General features: G+C 41.8%; 1 protein-coding gene across 1 annotated transcript; it reads right to left on the reverse strand.

The window, feature by feature from the left end:
• Positions 1-885: 885 nt before the first annotated feature.
• NUFIP1 (nuclear FMR1 interacting protein 1) lies at positions 886-25,572 on the reverse strand. Its single transcript, XM_075723682.1, has 11 exons — positions 25,343-25,572; positions 25,128-25,192; positions 24,760-24,848; positions 23,488-23,592; positions 22,782-22,844; positions 22,367-22,443; positions 14,875-14,967; positions 10,642-10,904; positions 6,361-6,489; positions 4,381-4,613; positions 886-1,373 (listed from the first exon to the last, which is right to left on the reverse strand). The coding sequence occupies exons 1-11, from the start codon at positions 25,570-25,572 to the stop codon at positions 1,035-1,037; spliced, it is 1,686 nt and encodes a 561-aa protein (XP_075579797.1). The 3' UTR covers positions 886-1,034.
• Positions 25,573-25,811: the final 239 nt, after the last annotated feature.

Below are 25,811 nucleotides of genomic sequence, written 5' to 3' on the forward strand. Positions count from 1 at the left end.
TTCTGAAGTGGAGGTTTTGATAATAGATTATTTTCATGGCATGTTTTCAGTGTCAATGTGACAAACTAACACCTGCCCTTGACAAGAAAGATTCTGACAAACAAACGCACAATGTAATCAAAAGACTAAACTTGTTTCTAAACCTTGGCCGATGCTTTTTTAGTGCTTACAACACTATGGATGTATGCACAAATCGATGAAAAAGATCACTGGATGCTGTAAGAGCATCATAACAATGTACCAAGGAAGACATTCTTTCAGAAGGCCAACTATTAAATTCCCAATTCATATTAAAAAGGGACAAACCAGTAACTCTTGGTAAGATTTCTAAACCGATAATATTCTTAGTATTAAGGGTTTGCTTCAAGATTTGTCAGGCAATGACTGTAATAGCAGTTAAGGCCTAAGACTTAATATTGGGTACCTGAGGTCAAACAGCAACCTAGCACTGATGCAAGCAGTTAGCAGTTACTGTATCTTATTGTACTTTTAGAGCCAGGTCAGCTATATCTTTCTTTTCATTTCTTCATTTTATACTGGATATATTACATTTATATTGGATATATTATACCAAATAACAGCTGGGGAAAAAAATGTGCCCCGAATTACCATTTCAAAAGTCCACTGAAATACTTCTGAATACTCAGATACTCCCAGACACGCCAGACCATGATTTCACATGAGGAAGATGCATCCTGCCACAACACTACTTGGCTCTGGTGATGGACTGACACACATATTTCATAACAAGGTAAAACATTCAGAGCTCTGAAGCTTGAAAGTGGGGATCCGCACCTACTCTAGGGAAGGTCATGCTCTGTGCCACTGCTGCCTTTCTGCCATGGGGAAACGCTATTACTCAACGCGGATGCCGTTTTCACAAGGAAACGGCCACCTCGGGCAGATCAGAAAAGTGGTTTTAACAGCTTTCAGTACATACTTTAATGATTATTTTGTTATACTTATGTCTTTCAAAACGCATCAGTCAGGTAGAAAAGGTGAGCCTTTGTGTTATCGTCCACAACAGACATCATCTACAGCGCTTCTCCACACTGAATTGACTGGGTTTCCCACGTGTCCTCATCTGCCAGATGAGCCACCTGTGAAGTCTGATCCACGGGTGCTTTCTCACCCTGGGCTATTAATAATGCATCTTCCTCTCCTCCTGCTAACTGAAGGTCAGAGGTACAAGAACAATTAGATTCATCAAGTTTGTCCATCAAAGACTCTGCTGTAGTTGTAGAGGACTGTTCAGTCTCTGTTTCAGCTTGTGGTTCTGTTTTAAAATGAAGTCCAAACATGTTATTTCGGATGAGGTATCGAACACACTGCAAAATCACATTCCTTTCGTGTCGGATGTCCTGGGCCAGTAACTAGAAAGAAAGAAGAGAAGATGATTGCACATTTCCCTCTACTGCTCTGTAGCTGATACAAGCCTAGCAAGATGTACAACTCTACTCAGAAATTTTGAACATCTCTGAATTTAAATAGTTGGCGCTCTCACATGAGTCCTGGACACACAGAGCCGGAGACCGCCTTACAAGAGACAGCACAGGAAAGCCACGTATTCCTACATTGGGTGCTTTTCCACTGACTGACCGGGGCTTTGGCAGAGCCAGCGAGTGTGTTTGACAGCGCTACCGCACAGCTTGCTGGGCTGGGAGATCTAAGGGCTTGCTGTCCCCTCTTCCCTCACGCCAGCTCGTGCTGATCAGACCTCTTACTGCATCAGTTCAACTCACCAGCCAGGAGAAGACGAACCTGACAATTAGCAGCAAGTAGCGGGGCATTCTGGGTTTTGGTTTTTTTTGTCAAAAAACTGAACAGGGTGAGCAGATGGCCCAGCATAGCAGAGAAAAAGAGGTGGGACCAGGCATCCAGAGAGGAGGTGGCAAGGGAGGGAGCTGCCCTTTTGGGCAGCAGCAAGCTGCCAGAGCAGCGCAGGTTGGTGGTCAAACACCACTTTTACAATGACAGAGGCTCATACTGGCCAAGATTCACTATGGTACTGGCATATGACTGTACCACTGAAATGGATGGAAAATGCACGCATGCCCACAGTGTACATATTTAAGCACCACTCATTTAGTGCCATTAATGCAGTAAGGCAGGTAGAACAAGAGACAAACCTGATGGTATCTTTTGAATTAAGCTGTCAGTCTCAGTTTGCTCAGGTGATACAGAATGTCATGGAATATACCTAAACACCAGGAATTTCCCCCCCGATTATCTGACTGTCGACCCAGATGACAATGTTGTCATATTGTGGACTATAATTAACACCTGAAGCAAAGAACACATTCCAGGCCACATATTCCAGTACATCAGGATAGCAAATCTGTTAGCATCTTTTACACTTTCCAGGTTATACTGTATCTGTAATTTAATATCGCATGCATTTTTAATTAGAAAACCCACATGAGTAAAAGATACTTCTAAATACAAGGAAAGGGCATGTTTCATCAGGTACCAGACTATGGATTTAAATAGCAGTAACTGGTTTGGGCTATAATCCACCAACCTAAGTCTAATAGTTTAATCAAAGTGCTAGAGGCCTCCCTTATCTCCTTTAACCTCTCAAAAGTTCATTTTGGTATTTTAAAAAAAAAAAAAAAAAAAAAAAATCACCCAGAAGGCTGAAGGACGTTTTGTCATTGTGAGTGTCAGCCAAACTAGTACTCTGAACAAACAAGTTTAAAGCAAGTGACTGAATCTGTAACTATCTGATCCTGCACCATCACCCTATCAAAGACTGTATCTTTGTATTATATTTTTAACGCAGGCATGGGTATCAGTAAAGTGATGCTACACAGACTTTTTATTTTGTCAGCATACAGAATGGCTAAACACACATTACTGTTTGCATGGCTACAATAAACACGTTTCAGTAGTGCCCAAGCTCACTGCCGAATAAGTGCCAATAGATATCTGCAGCTATTCTCCTACCTCACCTTTTTTAAAAGCATCATTTCACTGATACAACATCCTTTTCTTAGCAATCCCACTTCCTTACTTTTTTGATAAATTCTCAGCAGTGACTCACTAAAATTTCAACTTTGCTTCCTCAAGGTTTTTATACACTGACCGTTTCTGACAGGGGAAGCCTACCCGTGAATCTCAGGCACTCCTCTGTGATTCACAGCCACAGTACACACCCTTGTACAAGTTTTGAGCAACATCAAAAGGCAAAAAACCCCACCAAAATGAAATTTTAAAAATGGACTATACTGGCAAGCTACAATTCAGGCTTCCAATGTTCTGCCAGCTTCTCTCAGCATGTGGGACTTCATATGACTTTTTTCCAGAGTCCTCACTGCTTTGATCACCAGCAACTTTGAAGAGCAAGAGATAAAGATGACTGCATGCTTCGGGAGCTACACAAAGGGCAAACACTTCCTTTTCAGTCGCTAGGAGTTTTAATTCTCAGTAGCAACGGTATGTGCTAAAAGGACTATCAAGGGATTTCTCCCACATCTGCAGCCTGGGATGTGGCTTATCAGGTATCTCTTGCCTAAACATCCTGTGCTGTTTCAGAGCCCTTATGCCAGTGGCACCCTGCTTTCTCCTGTGCTCTGCCCACAGCAAGTTTTCCTTTGATGGGGGAGCTTTATGCTAGCTATTTACAGAATCACAAGGGTAGTCTACCTATCTCATACTGCTTTTGAGTACTAAATGCAATAAAAGCTCCAAAGTTTCATTTATACTCAAGAAAGCCACCAATCTTCCAAATAGGATGCTTTGCACTGTTACTGAGAACAGAATCATAACCCCTTAGACTCCTCCCTACAAACCTCTTTTTACCCTTCTGAAACACAAACCTGCTCTTCAGGGTACTGGGGCTGTCACTTCCTCAGATTGGCCTACACATGCCTACAGAGAAGAAATCCATGCATGTGCAGCTTGCAGCTCAACACCCCTCTACAGTTTAAGTCACCATCACCCTGATCAACAAGATCTCTTTGACTGCGTCTGAAAAAATCGTGTGCTCCTCGATCGGGGAAGGCAGCTGAATAGTTAAGCCAGGACCAAAGGAAGATCAGAGCAAGGCTGATGGGATTACACATGAACAAAACCTACTGGATACTACCACAGGGAGGGGAGAAGGAGGAATAAAGGTTTTGTCCTTTGTGCAGCTCATTTTAGGCACATCATGAAGCTGTCATCTCTTGCTCACCAGTCGTTACCTGAATGCACACCAAGGGTGTTTCTATCTGTCTATTTAACCATCTACACTTTCTCCAAGTGAAACACTCACTTTGCTATTTTAAGACAGGACCTTTGCTAACAGACTGCTCTAACTTCCCACAGGGAAGAAGAGAACCACTCACAAATAGTGCTACTCTTGTACAGGAGACATTATTTTAGCACTAAGACTGTTACCATTTCCAGCAGAGTTGGACGGCGCTTCGGAAGGAGAGGTAATGTTTTCTTGCTCCAGTTATCAGGCCCTCTAGGGGGACGTGCATTTGAATTCGAGCTTCTTAACGTCGTGCCTGCATGTTCTGGACGTTTTTCATTCGGGTTTCGACTCCGAGGAACATCAGTAGTTTGAGGCGTGTTTCTGAGTGCGGCCTGGTTTTTCTCAGCTTTTGTTGCAGTCTTGACAGGGATTTCTTAAAGAAAAAGAACACACTTTCATCTCAAACTTAAAAAAGCCTCTTTAATGTGCTTATATCCCCATGCACTGGCAGTTCATTAGTACTATTCTTGCTCACATAACCTGACATGAAGATGTTCCAGGTTTACCTGGAGGAAGGGAGGGGTTTGTTTGGTTTGGGATTTCTTTTAAAATACAAAGAATAATTTCTAAACATTCACAGAAAGGAAAACAAGATATTTAAATTCTGCAATACAAAAAGAAAAAAGTAGTGAGTTGAACGGGATTTTCAAACCTCTGCCTTGTTATCACTTAGACAGTACATTGCTTCCGCTTCACAATACAGCTTGCTGCAAATTTGGCTGCTGAGAAAATCATGATACTGTTAGGGCAGAGGATGCCCAAGATCAATTCCCTGCATGCTAGATGCTCTCTGTAACTTTGGGTAGACCATCTAGGGCAAGTGACTATCAGCAAAAACAAGGAGCAGCAGCAGTTCTCTACCATACACTGATGCATACACTCAGAGAAGCACAAAATCCAAATACTACAGAGTTCAAGTCTTACTGCAACACCCAGAAGCCTTCTATGGAAAAAGCCCTTAAGGACATGGAAATTAGTTCACAGGGTGAGCATAACAGTTATTTTCTGGCACTATTCAAACATGACTTGAAGCAAGACTGAAGACAGGATGCTTTTTTTGCCCCCAACTAGGGGAAAAAAGGCTTGGGAAATTCGATGACACACACCTAACCAAAGACATTTTATGCCCCCCTTTCAACCCAGGACATGCTGCTGAGAAAAGGCAAGCAGAGGCAGGAAAAAAACCCACTCAATCTTTCAGGAAACTCTGTTTGAGGCTGTCTTAAGTATGCTGTAGGACCTGGGGGGGTGCATTAGATGCAGCTCAGGCCAAGTGGACAAGGCCATCCCCATGTACTGGCTGTCTGCACAAATGCTGTGTTCCGTCCAGGTGCTTCTCCAAGACTGGGAGCTATCACCATACTGGGAACAAGTAAGGGCTCACCCAGCAACCCCAGTTAGTGCTTAAAACTGGGAGGAGGGAGGAATGGGGAAACAAGAGGAGCAGAATAACAGCATACCCTTTTACTCCTCCCAGCCTGTCCTTATGCATGGCTTACACCAGTAGTATACACTGTTACTGAAAACTAACTGGAAAGGATCTGTACACAGACCGCAAAAACATCCTGTGCAAAACCTTTTATACAAGCTTGTCTCTTTTCTTGTATAAGCCTAAAAATCAACAGGTACAAGACAGCTCTGAATTACAGCACTGGTAGACAGGCCAGAAATCAAAAGGCATTTGCGTAGCCAAGTGTTTTGGAGATACAGCCACTGAACTGGCATTACATTAACATCTTTGCTAAATACAAACCACAGCTTACATGTTGTATTTTCTTCTGCAACACTTTTGATTTCTCTTAAAAGCTTTTTCCTCAATAAATTTTAAGTACTGTGTAGGTTCTGCGTGGCATTGATAATCTGCAGCTTTCAGCAGCTGGGCATGCAGCCGTAAAAAGCCGCCACTGGGCTACTGCACTCATAAACGCTGCATTTATAAATAAATGGGACCTGGACAATGGATGGGAGATGGCAAAAGACCAAATACAGAAGAGGTGCAGCCCCCAACCCTTCCCAAAGAATGGTCATTTGCGATCAGATCTTATCATTGCTTTCAGTCCACACCGGCGCAGTGACGTAGGGCACTAGGGGAGAGGGGGGCAGAGGACACTCCTACGCACCTTCGGGCTCGCTGTCGGACGCGCTGCCGTAGTTGGCTGACAATGAACTCAAGGCGGAGGTGACCTGCTTGGGAACGACAGTCAATCCCAGCCTCCTGTCTTCGGCTGCTGCTTCATCCTTGTCGGATTCTGCACGGAGAGAAAAGTCAAGAGCGATTTTTCCCAATATGCCTGCGTGCCAACAGCCAGACTTGCTTTTAAATCCCCATCTCACCACTACGGAAGACTGATGTCGAGCGCCATTGCTCAACATCATGGAATGATAAAAGAAGAAAAACCCCACACTTGCCTACCCTCTACTCACATTCAGTGGCAAAGTCGTCTCAACACTGGTTTACAGTGCTGCCAGCAAAGCTACAGAAGCAAAAAAAAAATTTCCTGAACACGAGCTTGGGCTTTCTGTTTCTTTCTTCACATACCAAATGTAATTATAGGTTTTATTATCAAGTATAGGTAAAGAGAGAGAGATGATTTCATAATATGTTTCGAAGTCTTGCTGGATTTAGTCCTGCGGAGGCGGGGGAGAAGGATTCAAAAGCCAGTCGGCGGGGGGAATAAAACAGGAGAATTAGGCTCATTCAAAGCGAGAATTTAAGAGCAAAGAAATTTTTTTATAGTAAGAGAAGTTCGTAAGGGGCATTGAGAACCAAGGCTACAAATTAGACAATCAGTTTTCAGCAGTACTTCAGACCATTTGATACTTAAATCCCCGCAGAGCATTATGGACAGGCATGAGTAAAGGAGGTACTACAGTCTCAAACTGCCCCAAAAGACAATACCGGGAAGACAGGAGGCAAGCGGACCAAAAATGCTGAAATTGAGGACGCTAGGAAAACAGGGCCCTACCAGAAAAAGATTCCTAAAAATAAACATGCAAAATTATGATGGCTTTAGTTCAAAACAAAGGATCTATATGCATTAAAATTTTGGAAAGACTCTCAGGTGAACAGTGCTAGAGTTAGCAGGAAAACTAGGAAATGCTTTTGAGTAATATACCTGCATACATATGTGTGTATGTATATATATATACACACACACACATATATATGCACACACACACAAACACACGCACAACACTACTAGAAACATATTGAGAAACTAGCAGCCTGTTGAGACTTCTAGAAAAAGACTGGTTGCAATCTTATTTTCACAAAGAGAAAGAGTTGTGCCCTCTCCCATCCCCTGTCTGTCTAAGCCTGCCCCACAGGAAAGCTGCCCCACAGTTCTTAAGAAGATTTTATTAAAATAAACAATTCCAAGATCTTTATTTTGAAATCATAAATGTTTCTCTATGCTTTTCTAATATATCGTTAAAAATTGGCAGTTTGATTCATTGGAGCTCATGCCATTTGGTAACCCAACTTTTAAATAAAATACGCAGGTATTTATCTAAACTACCTACCAGCCTCCTTCTACTTTGAGCTCTTTTTGAGGAAGGTTGATTCTCACTGGTTTAGTAATCATGCCGATTTGCAATTACATTGGAACTTCATGCTAAACGCGGTGCATTTTTCTAACGGAGAATACATAGCATCTGCATATACTTAAACAATTATAAAAATAACATTTACTCCAAGTTATTTTGATTCATTGCTGCTTTTTTCTATCTCACCCAAAACGTTGAGTGCATACTGGATCCCTGCTCTTTTTATTTTCTTTAAATTTTGAAGAATTGCTTTTAATTTGCTTTTTAGCAAATTAGGAAAACACATTTACTAGAATACATTTTCTTTTTGAGAGTACCATGTTTAGAGGAAGCATTATGCAGTACAGAATACAACTGACTGTTTCTGGTCAGTAGATCCCTCAAAATTTTACACCCGATAGGCTCATCATCTTACCTTTTTTCTGGTTATAAATCAAGAGGAAAATTCTGTTCTCTCATCTCCCAATCAATTTCTTAGCTTTGAAGAAACTAGCCACTAAACAGAACTTAAGTGAATGCATTATGCAAAAATACATTCCCTCTAGAGAAAGGGCTGCTGCTGTTAGAAAGGTTAACTACTCCAATAAAATGTACCTATACAGCAAAATCACGGACTTTGCTGTATGATTTTTTTTTTAAATGTTATATTGTGTTTGTTATTGTTTGTTACAACTATATTTCTCAATAGTATAAAAAAAATGCAACTGGCTTTAATAATGTGTAATAAGCAAGTACCACATTCCTTTTCTACCTATTATAACAGAAGTTACTAGCTGTACTTTGGTATAATTAGACTTTTTATCATTAAGTAAAACACAGATGCTGCAGGGAAATACAGTTATATTTAAGCATATTTAAGTTTCCCAACACACAGAGATTAGTGGAATAAACAAATTGCACAGGGATGCTGAGTTCTTGTTCCCACTAATTGAAGATTATGTTTTCAAGAGGAATAACTCAGCATCAAATGTCTTTCCAGGGGATGCATTCTAGCCTTGTTGCTAAAAATAGCTGGAGTATAAGTCAGCTTACGTGCCATATTCTAAGAGTACTGCATCACTGCTGAATATCTTATAAATAGTTGTATCTGGAGAGTTTATATTGCTGCTGGCATGTGGAAACAAGACATGCTCACCAAAAAAAAACCCCACGAAGCACAATACTTCAGAAAACACACACATATGGAGAGTATCAAGAGTAAATTAGATAATATAACAAAAAAAACAGAATTAAAAGAAAAATGCTGACATTTTAAGTAATTCACTTAACTCATTCAAGGAAATCCATTTGTTTTCACATTCTAAACACTGTTATTTCAAAACCACAAAGGGATATTTAATAGTCTTTAAAAAATAATTTGATTGTCGGAGTACTTTATTCTTCTTCTGGCTTTATAAAGATTTTCTTATTTTCCACGTTGGTTTAGCAACCTAAGTTGATGCACATCCTTTAGGCTATCATACAGTACTGATGGCAGAACATGTAATATTGCACACAAACTTTTTGGCAGCATTTCCAAAACCCTGACTAACAAGCAAAAATTTCAGCATCTACACTTAAAATGACTCAGATGCTATTTCTTTTTCCTTTCCTTCCTAAAGTTACTTCAGCATCACTTCCTTACGGCTCGAACCACTTTCCCTTTGCTGGCCTTCCCAGTCAAGTGTTTTGGACAAAAAAAGCATTCCAAATCAGCAGACTACAGGTAAAATAAGGTCATTATGGTAAAGTACTGGTTAAAACAAAGATAGAATTGAGATGCTCCATTAAGAGCCCAGAAACCATCTTCAGTTTGTTAGCTAAATATTTATTTAAAGCAAGTAATGTACTCTAAAACATACAAAGCTAAGACACATAAGTATCCAGCGTGGATATTTTTCAAATCCAAGACACTCCTACAACCTGTCTCCGAACATCTTCTCCTCTTCAGATTAAGCATTTTTTTAATCATACAGAATAAATTTAATGCTTCCTAATTCTCACAAAAAATCAGAAAGACATAAAAGTAGTCTGCTAGATTTTCCCTGTGTGTTTATAATACAACTAACTTGGCTTGCAAGCAAATAAATGTAGAAGTGCTTAATGCTGGTAGCATCTTAAGCATTCTTGTGTCAGCCTTTCCAAATCAGAATTTTTCTTCCTTTTCAATGACTTTATATTTTAGCTTCTTTCTACGATTCTATTCTTTCCAAACTGTATCTTAGCCAGGTCTACTAGTTTTAGCTCCTCCTACCAGCACACGTGGACATGAGTTCAGTCAGACACACACACGTATGTCAAAGACTTCTAGACCGAGGTAGTTTGCTCCGTAACAGGCCGAGCCTACTAGGGCAGAAGCTCCCCGAAATGCAAGATTTACCCCATTTTCTTTAGATAAACCACTAACCCACATTTCACAATAATCACACTGGAAATTTTCTTAGAAGACCATGTCCTGAATCAGGAGATCTCTCTAGGAAATTTCTCTTTAAAAGGAAGTTCTAAGTGCAAGTTTTAGGCACAAGGATATTGGACTACCTTCATGCTTATGACCCTGTTGGCCCTATTGTAGCCACAATACAGCAATCCTGGGCTTTTTTTTGTTGTTGTTGTTAGTAACAATGAGAAGATAAGTGTGACAACAGGCTCCCCAGTATTCTTCTCCAAGCATACTGTAAAGCCTTGCATCAATCTTCTACTAAGAGAGAGTTATCCCATTTTAAACATGCCCAGTTAGCCCTCTTCAAGCAGGGACAGAGTTCACATGTTTTTCTAAATCCCCAGCTCTCCCCAGAAGATGCTAGTTACACAAAAGTTCAGTAATCTTTTCAGCAGTACTACTTAAAATAAAAATTCTCCAAGTTCCTTCATCTTACCAACGTCACTGCTTGCCAGAAGACCAAGAGGGTCCGCGTCCTTCACATATGGCTGAGCCACCAAGGCACACTGTTTTTCATGTTCCTTTTCACACATGCTGTTTTCTGGTCCATTGGCTTCATTTTGAGTTCTATGTGCATTATAATCACCGCTATTTTTCCTAAATTTCTTCCAGAATGGGCGCCTTTGTCTTCTCCTCTGTCTTCCTTGCTGCCCAAACCTCTCTTCATTTTCTGGAGGTTTCCACATCCCCTTCATTTTGCTGGAGAATAGAAACACAAAGCTCATACAAATGACAAGCTATGAGAATAAAATCAATAGATGTAACCAAATGGTTCCGGCCAATATTTAAGGTTCAGCAACACAGCATAATGCCAGGACTTACTCCAGCTCAGTTAACGTGGTGACAGACCAGACAGGTAGTCACAGCTCATCTCATTGGCAGGGCAACGTGACAAAGCTGGAACCTAAATTAAGAGTCTGAAGTTCCTGAGCTTTATCTTTTGACAAGGCAAAGGGTATGAGGGCTAAGCAAGTTTCTTGATCATCTGCAGCGTGAGGACATAGTGTTTTCATTTCACATTACAAAGCCAACAAATATTCCTTTCACTTAATCAATGAAGCCATTCAAAACCAGGGGGAACATGGAATTAAAAGGAAATCATCTGCTACAAGCACACTTCCACTGCTGACATCTCCTTTTTCCAGCTACAGCTTAGAGAAGGCTCTTGCTGCACTAAATCCATTCAGCCATCTGACACCATCAATTGCAATAACAACTGCCTACTCCTGCCTCCAACTAACATGACGTTCATCTTTTTCACTCAGATGGAAAAGGAAGAAAGAAACTTCTATCAGGACAATGGATTTTAAAAAAAACAAAACAAGTCCTAAATTATGGAAAGAGCGCAGCATGCTGGTCCCACTAATCTTCCAGCTTATCCTATAAACACAAAACATGTATAGGAAGGTATCTGGAGAGCCTAACAAACTCTTGTCAAAGTCTATAGAGATAAGAACAGGTCTGACCCAGACAGAAAAGCAAATATAGAAGTGACAACATAAGCTTCCTGAAAATACTTATTTTCAGGCAACAGAAACTTAATTCAGCAAAACAAGACTGCAGCTAATCATCAGCACATTACAACCACAAAAGACATACAAGATCTACCATCTTGAATGAGCCCTATGGTTTGTTTTGCTCTGTACTCCCTCTTCCTCAGCCTCACCTACAGCATGGCAGAGGTCCTGTTATCCCTAGTCAACTGTATAATACCATGCTTGGGCAAGAGCTTCTTCCTGAAGCTTCTCCCTGGGTCTAGAGTTATGCATCTGCAAGCAGAGTCTCACAGGTGTATTTCTAACCTGGTACCTTGTCTGATAAGCAGCCAGCAGAACATGTGATGAAAGAAAAAAAGTAAAAGCAGGTCGAATGGTCACCTTTCTCCTCGCCTAATTTTCAGCAGTGTACCACTTAAGAGACCCTCTCTGACTACAGATGCTCCCAAGACACTGATGGTTTTGTGTCTCATGCTGTGGGATGCTGTGTGAATGTCTGGCACCCCTGAAATTTTGCAGCAAGGTCTTAATGTTTTGTGAAAAAGGAATTCTTTTGGTTTGTCTTCATTCTGATGTCTAAAATGGTCATTTGGTACTCCCATTCTTCTCAAGTTGCAAGAAACAGTGTATAACTGCATTTTATTTACCTCTTCCCACCTACGGAATTTTTCTAGACCTCCATCATACAGCCCTTCCACACCACCCACTTTTTTGCTTGTACAGAAACGTTCCCATTACCAAAATTCCTCTCTTCCATAACTTTCCAGCCTAATTAAGAACTTCTCGAGAGGCGAACAGGGCCTGCCATAGCATTCAAAATGGCTTTATATTGCAACAAAACATATTTCATTTCCTTCTCCAGTCATTTCATGACAGTGTCTAACACTGATTGCTCAGCCCTGATAGTGTCATCCACCATGGTGCTCCTGTGGCACAAGAGGCAAGCCACCACCTTCCTGTGCATCAGTCTCTCATCCACACAAGGAGGCTAATAGTAGCTACCATAATTCAACTCCATCTAGACAGAGAACTGCATTTCTGTATTTGTACAACCAGGCTCTAAATTCAGGATGTTGTTGTATAACCTAGAAGATATCGAGCAAATATAGGCTCAATTAGAGGTGTTGTCCTTGCCACAGGGTTAAAAACAACATTCTGATTTCCCTGGGGCCTCAAACAACAGAAAGAAGCCCCAAGGTCACAAACACATCCCAACAAACATCAGCCTGGCTTCTGCCTTCCCCTCGTGAAAGATGTACTCTTCACTTCCCATTCAGAGGGGATAAAGAGCCATGCGCTATTAATCAGCTGTTGCAAGACACCACACAGACTGCCAAAGTGGTCCTTCTGCATCTCTAATCTCACACACAGGGATGCTGAGAATTAGCAGTTGTAAAGCACTTCAGAGAACCACAAATGGAAAGCGCCACAGAAGTGTTAAGTATCTAATCCCTTCTAAATCTTACTTAGCTATTTGCTTTAATAGTACAGCTTGCAGAGAAAGAGCTGTGTTCTATTTTTGCCTCATGCATCAGTAAATTTGCCAGATAAGCACCAATTCCAGAATCTTTACTGTTGATACACAAAGCAGAAATGACAGTTTTTTGGACAGTTCATGAAGTCTGTAGTGCTAGCAGTTCAGGGAAGGGAGGTGAAAAAAAGAACAGATTTCTAAAATCAACATGACTTAAAGGTCACTAAGTGAAATCAAACAGCAAAACAAACTCTAGTTTCAAGGGCTTTGCTTTTCCCAAACAATCTTCCAGATATAAAGTTACTAACACATGTAAGAGGTAAGTACAGAACTGCTGACAAACATTTAAGACTACATAATGTACCCAACTCACAGCCACAACTGTTACCAAATAAACCTGTAGACACCAAACAGTTTGTTACTGTGACAAGCAAAACTCATCTTTGCTCATAAGAACCTCCAAACATAGTTCCGTATGTCTGTGGCTTTAGTCTCAATGCCTAGGTTTGGTTCTTTGGGTCCAAATCACTTCTGCAACTTTCTATCTTTTGAAGGAAGTTTCTACTTCAGTGTTTTATAAACCCTTCCTTCCAAAGTCACAAAAGGCAACTGGCTGGAGGGGTGGGTAAGTGTTGGGTCTTCGGAAGCACATGCTGCACCAAGGTAATTGGCACTATCACAATTTAACAAATCACGCTAGCCTGGCATGAACCCTATTCTGCGCTAGTTCAATCACTTTACCATGGTGCAAGTTTTATTTTGTTTGGTGTCATTCCCTATTAAAAAAAAAAAAAAAAAAAAAAAGGCAAACCAAAAAACAACCAACCAAACAAAAAGGGCAGACAAGCTCCAGCTTCACTTCCATGCAGCAGCAAGTGGGATTTAGCAAGACCCCCTCAGAAGTGGGTCTGCTCCTGCCTTCCAGCTCAGTCGTTTTCATTTAATCAAGTGAAATTCTGGGGGTATGGATCATTTTAATGTTTTTTAAAAGTCTTCCCACAGGCCCTAAAGTAGAGCTAATGAAGTTAGCTGGTTCCACATAACACTGACACTGTGGGGAGGAAAAAAGAAGATCATACTGTAAAGTAATTCACAATATAAGGGAGAGAACAGCTAAAAATCCAACAGGATTAAGTACTGGGCCCAGAACAAAGGTAGCAGATAGATAAAGATGATGGAGGGTAGAAGAAAGAAGTAGCACTACTGAAGCTATGAAAATAAAGTTAAATCTTCCTCCCGTCTTCACTTGATTATTGATTTATCATCTGAAAGGAGAGAATAAGAAGGCAAATCCACTCATAAAATCTCTCTTGGCCATTTTCAGGCACTAAAGGATTAGACCATGTGGATTCATTATGTTGCGTGACTGCTGTCCCCATTATTTCTTTTTCAGAGACCAAGGTTACACTGATCTAATGAATGGCCACTAGAATGTGGTTTTCTCAAACAAGCCAGAGTGCAGAATTCAGCATGAACATCAGATTTCTAATACAAGTATTGTTTAATTTAACTGAAGTGGACTATGAAGCACTGTAAACAAAGGAACATTACATCTGCAGTTTGTCAAATGACCTGTCCTCTGTTAAAGGGCAGCCAGACCATATGTACAGTAGAGGCAGTAAACGCTGGGAGACCACAATGACAGCATACTTCTGAACTCATAAGGAGCAAAGTAACAAGCTGCTTTGAAAACGCTTACCCAAACTGTTGGGTAGTCAGCACTTCTCCCCTTTCTTCCTTCTGCATCTGCATCGCCTTCTTCTTTTCAACATTTGCCAACGTAGGAAAATTTCTAGAAGGGGAAAAAAAAAAAAAATGTCACTGGCTCTTAAATGATTCACTGTACTTTGTCAATTCACCCTTTACCAAACCAGCATCCTCTATAAATGTAGTAATTTTTAAAAAACGTAATAGTTTTTTTAAAATGTTTTGTAGAAGTTTAACAGACTGTTTCCTTCTTAAAAAGGCAAGAAATCTGAGTGCAGTTATGCTTACATACTCAGATAAAAAAAACACAGAAAAACAAAAAAAAAAAAAACCCTACCAAATTGGCATGACTAGATTTACCAAACCATCAAACAAGCTACAGACAAACAGTTCAGTCATGCTTATGGACCCTCTGCCTGTCTCTACACATAACAGCATGTTTTAGTCCTGCAATTTAACAAACCAACTGCTGAGTTCTTGTAATATATTAAAAAAAAAAAAGGTATAAGAACAGCTTCTGGGTGCACAAGATTCATTTAATGTGAAAGTTAAGGAAAAGCACACAAGTTTCCTCTCAAGCAAGTATTGTGCTTGCACACTGACCTCACCAATTTTTCTTCTTCAAGCTTCCCCTTTTTTCTTCAAGCTTCCAAGAAAAATTACTAAGCCATGCAGAACAAAACAAATCTACTGTTATAACCATCTCCAAAACCATCCCTCTCTTCCATTCTCCTCCTCCCTCCCCATCCCTCCCTGCGGATGAACGCCACGCTGGTTCTAACATGCAAGACCTGCTGCAAATTACTGTCAAAGCCCAAAAATGGCTATGCCGGTTGCTCTGTAAATATTAGTTAGCTAAATCCCAGTGCTTTGAGATAAAGGTGGTAAATGGGAAACACACATACACCCCCACCGGCTTCTGGACAGAAACACAAAGTATAAATATTTGATAAGTCTATTAAAATGGAGTAACGAGAAACTTCAAACAGCGACTCACTATATATAGCTATCAAAAAGGACATGTATCTTTCTTTAAATATTTAATCTTATCACATGTATCTTCCCCTTTTCACAACACGAATGTTAAGCCTCACACTGATGCAAGACAGCTTCAACCACATACCAAGGGAAAAAGATGAGAAGCATTTCCTACGAGACACACCTAAACACATTACAGAACTTGTCCCCTTTAAGAGAATTTGAACCAGAGTTGTCAACATCTATTTTCATTGGATTTCTCCCAGAAATCCACCATACACCTCAAGTGAGCACAGGGATGTGATGTTTTATCTCCACTCTTCTCTGCTAGCTACATTTGTTCATCCATGTTACAACACTCCCAGCACACAGCAAGCATGTAATGAACTATTTAATCTCAAGAGCTTCACACTGACAAAGACCCCTGCGCTTGGCACCTCTCCACAGTTTTAGGATAAGGTGCTTTCCTTCACATGAGTAAGGCTCACGGAAGGAGAGAGCGCTGTAAAATAAACAGTTATGGTCAAAAGAGCCCCAAGCTTGTCTTAGCAATTTTTTTTTTTTTTTTCATTTGGAAGACGTAAGGGAAGACCCTTAATCCTGGAGCAAAGGAGTCTTCAAAGTGCTCCTGCTGTTATGCTGATTAGGGACATATTCAGACACGCTCTCACAACATTATTTGAGACATGACTGCCTCCCACCTTCATTCCTATGAGTTACCACTCCCTCCACCGAGCCACCGTAATGGACTCCACGAATGCTTTCGGTTCGATTCAGTGCCAAGACAGACAGATTTCTCCTAAACCACCCTTCCAGTTGACCCAGGCAGTAACTAACAGCTAAAGAGAGCTCAAATTCTAAGTCCAAGTATGCCTGCAAAAGCACATCTGAAGGCACCTGTAGTGGCTGTGTTTATTTTCTCCAGCTCTCCTCAAATGTTAAATAGCATTTCACTCACTGCCTTTACCTTGTGCAGAAAATGTACCTGTTTTGACAGCACACATGCACAGACTGTTTCATTTCACTGACAATGAGCAAATGGGCATCTATGAGTTATTCTTCCATCTAAGGACTCGGTGGGCAGTAAGCTCTGGACGTTCAAGTCCGCAGGTCACCAGCCTCAGAACAAGGTAGACGGGGTTCACTCCTCCCCAGGTGCTCTGCTGTGCGACGACGAGGCTGGGCTAAGACCACCAGTGCGTCCTGGTGGGACTGGGCCAAGTCAACCCCAGTTCTCCCTGCAAGGAGCAAATGGACCAAAGAGACATGGACCAAAGTTACCCACCCACCCCAACGTACCCGCCCCAGTGCAACTCCACAACTCATCAGGTACCACAGCCCCAGTACAAAGAGGTCTGTGCACCTCCTAACATCAGCTAGATCTACCCATGGAGGCAGCAAAATTCAACTGGACCCTAAGTGGAGGAAGATGCCTACAATGGAAATATTATGGTCTTGAGATACAACTTTATGGCAGACCTGGCAAACTTCACTATCTAAGGACAGCCACAAAGTACTCGAGAGAGGTCAAAAATCAAAAAAATAATTTAATTTTTTTTTGATACAGAAAGTTCTTATTCAGGAAGGTTACATTTAGGAAGACTGCTCCTGAACAGAGGTGCAACGATGCAGAAGGAAGAGCCTGTACTGAATCTTTCCACATAAAAGGCTATGTGTTAAAATCCAATGAGCTGACTTGGCTTTGAATCCTTCTCAGAAGACACGCCCTCCTCCCCCAATAAAACAAGGTTCTTAAAACGTTACCTACAAACACCACTGAAGCAGAATTAGCCCAGCACCTAGGTCCCATAAACAACTTGTCAGAGCTTGACCACAGACAGCTTCATCAGTCACCACAAAGGCTTTACAAACTTAAACAATTTCTTGTAAAAGAGGGAATTAAACCAGGACGTGATGGTCTGGCACAGCAGATTTCACGAAGGAGCCAGCAATGCCCGAGAAGTCAGCCCCATTTCATAGCAGCTGTAGTTTCCAACCAAAGACACTTCCATAATCCAAACTGGAAGTTTTTCAGCATAAATTGTCAGGATAACACCAGAAAGCTGTTTTTCAGGCTAAGATGAGTATATTACATACACACCAACAAAATGACATGCAGGTAAAAGGATACCCTAAGCTTCCAGAGACAGGAAACGGCGACACAACATAATCACTAACATGTGTGCCTTAGTGAGTAGATGTTTTTTTTTCAATAAATGAGTGCACTAGCCGAAGTTATACGTGTTTTATAGGCCAATGTACTCTATTTTGCTCACATAACCATCAGAGTAAACTAGCCCTTAGCAAGCAGTGGAAAAACAGAGCCTTGCCAATGTCTAAGAGAAAAAAGACCTGTTTCTACAGCAGTTTACAAAATGAATTTCCGAGTCCAGAGCTATATAAGTTTATCATCTTTATAGGAACAGCACAGTGATCAAATTGCCTCAATAATTTCTCGAGCTGGTCTTGACTGCATACGCACAACCAACAGCAAAGGGGACCATGGATAGCCCAAAGGAAAACAAAGATGGCCCAACAGAGAGCTGACAAAATCTTGGTTTAAGACTCCCAGGCATTTTATCAAGCACTGCATCTCTACTGTGATTTTACCGTATGTTAGCTGAGGCAGTTTTATTGCTAATCCATCTCTGCAGTTCAGAGTAAACTTTATTGTATCTATGTTTACCTTGATCTACCAACACATTCCTTCTACTTTGCTTTGTCTTCTCTACTTTTACCAGGTGCTAAGAAATTATTTTCCTTATTACATACTTAACTACTATGAATGCAACACCAGGGAGGATTCCAAGCTACTCTAGGATTATCACTATTCAACTAAAGAACCACAAATTAATTAGAAATGGTGTGGTTGACAGTACTGGCCTTCATTCATTAAGCATATGCTCAGCCTTTGAGATACGTTGCAAGGAAATACAGCGGTCAATCCCTACAATCCCTAACTGAACCAAAAAAACCCAACAGATTAAAGAAAGAGGGGGGAGAGAGGGAGAATTTACAAGCGACACACAAGATCCTCCAATGTTATATTAGGACCTAAGAAAAAGTAAGTTTAATGATTCACTTTAACACCAGAGAAGCCTTGCCACATTCTTTCTAATAACCTTTGCACAAGAAGAGTTGCTTAGAAACAGATGGGCTAGCAGGACCCAGATCTCACTTGGAAAGAAGGGAAGACAGCAATACCTCATTCTGACACATTAAGGAAATGCACTGTAGATAATTCCCTTTAAACTTTCGTTTAAGAAAAAAATATGCTGGAAAGAGCACATTTCTCAACACTTGGAGGGGACAGGACAAAACAAAACAAGAGAAGTAATTGTCATCACCAAAGCTGATGTCAGACTTCACAACCATCTGTCTGGAAAACACAGGGAAACCCTGAGATCCTGCTGAACTTCATGTCTATCGTTGTCCGCTTCAGATTGCCTGCCTCAGCAGGTTCAGCGGGCCACAAACCATTAAAGAGCCTTTTAGGTAAGCAGAGACATGAAGGCTGCAGCGATGAACAGGGCATTGTACAGAATCCAAGACAGGAAAACAGCATTCTGACCCAGCATACTTCATCCAGAGATACTCGCTCCTTACCAGCTCTCCCCCTTCTCTTCCCTCTATGTGAGTAAGGCTGCACTTTAAACACAGACTCTTTCTAATAGATTTTAGCAGGATACACAACTGAACAACACAGCAGCTAATAAAGAAGAAAAATTTCAACTCTGTAAGTAATTATTTACAACAGTTGAAAGAAGCAGCAAGACAGGAATGTTAGGGATGCAGCATGGAAAAACACACGTTAAATCATTGCAACCTAATTAGAAACAAACTACTAATGACCTAAAAAGATTCATTCTTAGCTCTGACTGGAGCTTCTAGAAAGAAAAAGGCTTTTTCCTGTCACCATAAACCACAACTGCCTAATAGCTCAGACTCCCTCTGGTGTCCTTTTTTTCTGTACAATGCAATGTTTACTGTGAGTCAACAACAGACCTTCAGTACTAAACCGATGCTTTGCTGGAGACCCAATTAATGCTTCACAAAAGTTTCAGCTGGGTTTCTCTCTTTGTTTTTTTTTTTCCCTCAATTAAAAAAAAAAGAAGGATGTTAGTACAGCTTCCTTGTTGTACAAAGAGTAACAAAAGCCACCCAGGTAGTCATTCTACACCCATCCATTATAGCTAAACAAGATGCCCACACAAGGACTGAAGTACCAAAATAAGCTACAGCAGTACTCCATCTAGTGGCCTTGGCTCAGAAGGTCCTAATCTCATACTGCCTTTTTTGGTTGGTGGTCGTGACTACAAGGCTTTATTTCCATTTATTTTACTGTGCCACAGTGAACAAAGGCTTTCAGCAATGTTGTACCACAGCCAAATTATATTCACCCATAAAAAAACAACAGCATGTACCATGAGATTCTGTAGAAACTCAACAAAAACGATCTCAGGGAGAGTATCATCCTTACAATTACTGTAGATAAATGTTGCTTTGACTTGCAGCACCCACTCCCCAAGCAAACAGTACCTAAACATGACTGTACATTCGATTCCTGCTTCCCTAATGTTCTAGTATACAGCAGAGCATGTACTGACATACAGACCTTAAATATCATTTCAACACTTAAACCTTAGCATCAGCCACTACAGAGGAACTGTCGCAAACATCTCCCAAAACAGAAAAGTGCATGCAAAGTTACAAATGAATAGCAAAGACTCTGCACACAAGTACTGATACCTTTCCTTGGAGCTACTATTAGAAAATTAAGTGTGGGCCACAAGACAGACAAACCTAAGGACTTTTTGGTTTTTGCTAACTCTGTTCAAACACTTTGTATTACAAGTAATAAAGACTTTGTAAGTATCACTATTGGGGAGAGAGGGGAAGACAGCAGTATGTAGAGTGAAAGCAAGTAAAAAACACAAATCCTCAAGTCTCTTGAATAAAATGAAACACTGGAACCAAAACTAATCTGACACCAAACTTGTACTTGCACAGATCACAAGCAATTTTTGTCTAGTTAACTATGGCATTTTAAATACGGCACAAAAGAAAATTTTGGTAAAAAAAACCCAAACACACAACAAGAAAAGCTGTTTTGTTTTTTTTTTTTTTAAAAAGAAACAACAAAAACAAAAACGCACACCAGGACCTACAGATTATGTTATTTTGTAAAAAAATGACAGCAGGTGCAACAGTTGACAGTTATGATGTGCTGACATAGTGAAAGGCTTCCCCTTGCAGTTCTGAAGTTTGCAGAAAAAGCAGAAACCATGTCCAAAGGAATGTTAAACTTGCAGGGATTTGCTCCTTCCCATTACATGGGGAGAAATTTTGCTTCTCAATACAGCAAAAGGTGATGGAAGGCAATTAAAAAAAATCTCCTACCATACATTCCACTCATATTTCCTTTCTTACAAAAGCCATTGTGTAAAAACTTATTAAGGGAAGTCAGGTCCAAAACAAGAATGAATCAACATTGTTTTCTGACATAAATGCAAGCTGGATTCATCAGTAAGACTGCATCAGACAACTGGGTTTACTTTAATTTAAAAAAACCCATAGGTGACTAGTACACTGACCAAGCTGATCACCAGTGATCTTGAAATTAAATGTGTATCACTTCCCACACTGCATGTAGGACTCCTGCTCACAGAAACAAAACCCATGTACTGATCACCCACAAGACTACATTCCAAGTCTGGAACAGAAGTGAGGAAGGCCTACAGCATCCTTCACCTGCTGGAAAAGGCTAGATTTTATTCTGTTAAACTTAGGGGGTAAAAAACCCCCAAAGATCAGTGAGATAAGATCTACAGAAGTCCAGTGTGAATTTTTAAACACTTCAATCCTGGTAAATGTAAAGAAGTTGTACAACCTCACATCACAGAATGAGAAATACTGCTTACATGTGAACTTTACCTTGTACTCTAGGTACAACATGAGTTAGACTACTTGAGACAGCATCATCCATGGGTTCTGTTCTCTTTCAGTAGAAAAGTGTCAAGCAATGCCGAAAGTTCTTAAAAATTAGGAGAACTCCCTGTTGGGGTCTACTGGGACAACTTAAGCTGTGGAAATCTGAACACAGCAAGATGTATTACGATTATAGTCAGTACAAGAGTTCCAGATTTCTTAGCTATTAAAAACCACCAAGGAAACACACACACATCTCTGACCTAAAATATCTCGGGGATCAGGCTAGAAGGAATGAGTCATTCGCCTAACCTGGGGTACCAAATCAAACATCTGGGAAAGCTACCTCCTTCTCAGTTGATACGCTGCCTTCTAATAATCATCCAAATGATTATAGTCTCTGAGGCTCACACCCTCCTGGCTTGGACATTCCGAGAGAGACCACCACCACAGGAGTTTTGCAGAGTCAAAGGAACAGCAGCAGCAAGCACGTGCTGCTACTGCCTTTCAGCTGTCATCTTATGATCACACAGGAATAATATAGTAAAATAAATTCACAGGTCACAAGTCTTACTCACTTTTTTCTTTCTTCTCTCCATCTAGCGATCTCTTCCGGACTATCTAATTTTATTCTTTTAGCACCAGGCGCATGTGCCTAAGGAAAAAGTATTTCATAGGTGTTTAAAAGGGGAAGGAAAAAACCCACAAGTAAAAAAAAAAAAAAGCATCATTCTGCCAGCTATAGTAGTATCTCACTGTTGTCATCTCTAAAAGTGGTGAGACGGCCGGCACACAGCAATTACAAAACTAATCCATTTAAAAACCCCATAGTATTCAACATATCTTCATCCACAACATTGTCTTACAACAGATTCCACCCAGAGGTGATAGGTTTTCCTTCCAGAAGAATGAAAGCAAGTGTCTGAAGAATGAGAAAAGGGACGACAGTAAAGATTGCACAGACTCATATTTTGGGTCCAGGGGGATACCTACATTCTTCCAGTGTATCTGAACTATCTTCTCATGTGCACTGAAATTGCAGCCTTCCTCCGTGCACTGCAAGATAAGGGGGTGAACTTAAGACACAAGTTACGCAAACAAGCTATAAACAAGCATTCAAGTACACTTCAAACAAACGCAGTGCCAAATGCCTGTACGGTTAGTTACACAGAACTTTTAAGTTACTCATTTTGAAAACAAACGTGATTATAAAAACAGTAAGAAGGGATAATGCACTTCTAAATTTCATCTGATATTAGAATAACCAGTGAAGCCAACATACGTGATAATTGGAGATAACATGAAGTTAACCTAAGAGAAAGATTTGCAAGACTCCAATTTCAAATCTTGATACTTCTTTGCAATAAAGGGGTGGATTTTTAAAACATGTTTTCCACATAAAGCCTTTTCACACAAAAAATTTTAGATGCTCTACTGATGTCAATGAATTAATTCCTACCACTGGGGTGTCTTAGCAATACTTCACAAGAAAGACATTCAAATAACTTCAGCAATAAAACCAAAAATACAATGATAGCTCACACACACAAAGCATTCAGAAAAAATCTCCTAGTAGCACTTTTAGTTGCTCTGGAATCTCTTTGCTAAGTCTTCCACTCAAAGAGTGACTTCAGCTAACTAGTTATCATGCGCAAAATTAAAAATCAAAGTGTAAATAAACCAAGGCAAACTCATCAACCTGTTTATGTTGTGAAATATGTTCATCGTACTTCTCCTGGTTTTTATAGCCACGGTCACAGGTATCACAATAATGAGAGAAAACTGGCTCTTTTTTCTTTTTGGTCTGCAAAAAAAAGAAGAAATCATCTCAAGATTGCAGTTACAAGATTACAAGGTATTCCTATTTTTAATTAGGTGTGAAACACTTTCATGAGTATTTTTGTTAATAAAGCCATCAATTAAAACATGTTTCAAAAGTTTCAAAGATAAGCTAACATAACATGAAAGTGAAATTCAAATCACTCATCCTCCAAACAAAGCACCCTGCACTCAGCTCTTTCCCCTACCGCCTTTCCATCAGTTATCACTTCTGCAAACATACCAGGCTGGCACAGGTTTATTGAGGGCTGGGAGGAGAGCTAGGCTACAGCCCCAAGTCTCTACCCTGTCAAGTCAGACCATACGTGTTCTCACATGGCATACAAGACCTCAGAGGGCAGCAGACATCCTTCCTTCTCCCACTACACACACAGGGGTGATTTGGCCCTCTGGCCTTGATAACAGAATTGTGTGCTAATGTAATTTAGGCCCTCAGGCATCACTACGGTAAAGGCTTTTCTAAAGTCAACCTGTGTTAGAATTTGGTTGAAATGTATCTTTCTTTCAACGGGCTCAAGATTTGCAGACTGATTGTCATACATTTTCTCTCTTGTAAGGACAGGCGTATCAGACAAGAGTACAGGGTCTCTGTAGTACCACGGGACAAGTTCCACATGACTGTCACCAACACAGAATCACAAAATGGTTTGGGTCGGAAGGGACCTTCAAAGATCATCTAGTCCATCCCCACTGCCATGGGCAGGGACATCTTTCACTAGCTCAGGTTGCTCAGAGCCCCATCTGACCTGACCTTGAATGCTTCCAATGATGGGGCATCCACAACTTCTCTGGGCAACCTGTGCTAGTGTCTCACCACCCTCATCGTAAATAGTATCTTATGTCCAATCTAAACCTACTCTCTTTCAGTGGTTTAAAACTGTTGCCCCTTGCCCTATCGCTACAGTTTCTACTAAAAAGCCTGTCCTCATTTTTCTTATAAGCCCCCTTTAAGTATTGAAAGGCTGCAATAAGGTCTCTCCAAAGCCTTCTCCTCTACAGCTGAACAAGCCCAACTCTCTCAGCCTTTCTTCACAGAAGATGTGTTCCAGCTCTCTGACTGTTCTCGTGGCCCTTCTCTGGACCCGCTCCAACAGGTCCATGTCTTTCTTGCACCGGGGACCCCAGTCCATACCTTTGGCTTATTATTTTCTTCTGGAAAACGTTTACTAAACCCAGGCGCTTGCTCGCCTTGCCATTTCTGGGAAAAATTGCCATTTCCACCTTCAAAAAAAAAAAAAAAAAAAAGAAAGAAAGAAGAGCTAGTTATACATACAACTGGTAAAACACACTCCCTGCTACCTCAGTGGCCCTGCTGAGGCAGGGAAGGGCCTGGGGAAGAGAGAGGCAGGGCTGCACGACCAGCACAGACAGTGGGGCACATGCTTGGAGGGATGGGGAGCCCTCCACCCCCAAGGGTTAGGCCAGCCCCAGGGTCCCTGCCCAGTGAGGGCCAGGAAGGAGCCCACGGGCCCAAGAGATGACCTCTCCTGCGCCCCTCACCAGCGTGCGGGCCCTGCGGTCGCTCTCTGTGGGCCAGCGGGTACCAGGCGGCGGGTGGGACGTAGCTGCCGGGCGGCGGGTAGGTCTCAGCAGGCGGGTAGCTGTCAGCGGGTGGCGGGTAGCCCTCGGCGGGCGGGCGGCTGTCAGCGGGCGGTGGGTAACCCTCGGCGGGCGGCGGGCAGCCGTCGGGCTGCGAGTAGCTCTTGGCAGGCGGCGGGCAGCTGTCGGGCTGCGAGTAGCTCTCAGCGGGCGGGTAGCTCTCGGCAGGCTGCGAGTAGCTGTCGGCGGGCGGGTAGCTGCTGGGCGGCGGGTAGCGCCCGGGCGGCGGGTAGGGCCCGGGGGGAGCCCAGAAGCCCGGCTCCCAGGGGGGCGGCGGGCAGAAAAAGGGTGGGGGGAGCCCGGGCGGGGGCAGCCCCGGCGGCGGGTACCAGGCGAAGGGGTTCATGTCAGGCCCGAAGCGGCCGCCCGGGTGCAGCCCCTGCTCCGCGATCGGCTTCCACCACCACGTGGGGCCACACCGGCGGCCGCGGCAAAAGACGTCACTTCCGGGGATTAGGCCGCTCGGCCCTGGGGTTAAACCCGCCTGAGGAGGGCGGGCGTTTGCGTCATCCGGCAGCGCCGGAAGTGCGGCGGCGGAGGGAGGGCGGGGAGCGGGGAAGCGGCGCGGGCCGGGAGAGGGGCCGG

Source organism: Pelecanus crispus, chromosome 1, assembly GCF_030463565.1.
Source record: "Pelecanus crispus isolate bPelCri1 chromosome 1, bPelCri1.pri, whole genome shotgun sequence".
Lineage (NCBI taxonomy): Eukaryota > Metazoa > Chordata > Aves > Pelecaniformes > Pelecanidae > Pelecanus > Pelecanus crispus.

What these genes read in the sequence shown, in the direction of transcription:
- NUFIP1 (XM_075723682.1), bottom strand. Translation starts at nt 25,572, where the DNA reads ATGAACCCCTTCGCCTGGTACCCGCCGCCGGGGCTGCCCCCGCCCGGG. An exon ending in ACCGCAGGGCCCGCACGCTG is followed by an intron (nt 24,849 to 25,127) that starts GTGAGGGGCGCA and finishes TTTTTTTTGAAG; the next exon opens with GTGGAAATGGCAATTTTTCC. An exon ending in TTCAGATACACTGGAAGAAT is followed by an intron (nt 22,444 to 22,781) that starts GTAGGTATCCCC and finishes CTTTTTCCTTAG; the next exon opens with GCACATGCGCCTGGTGCTAA.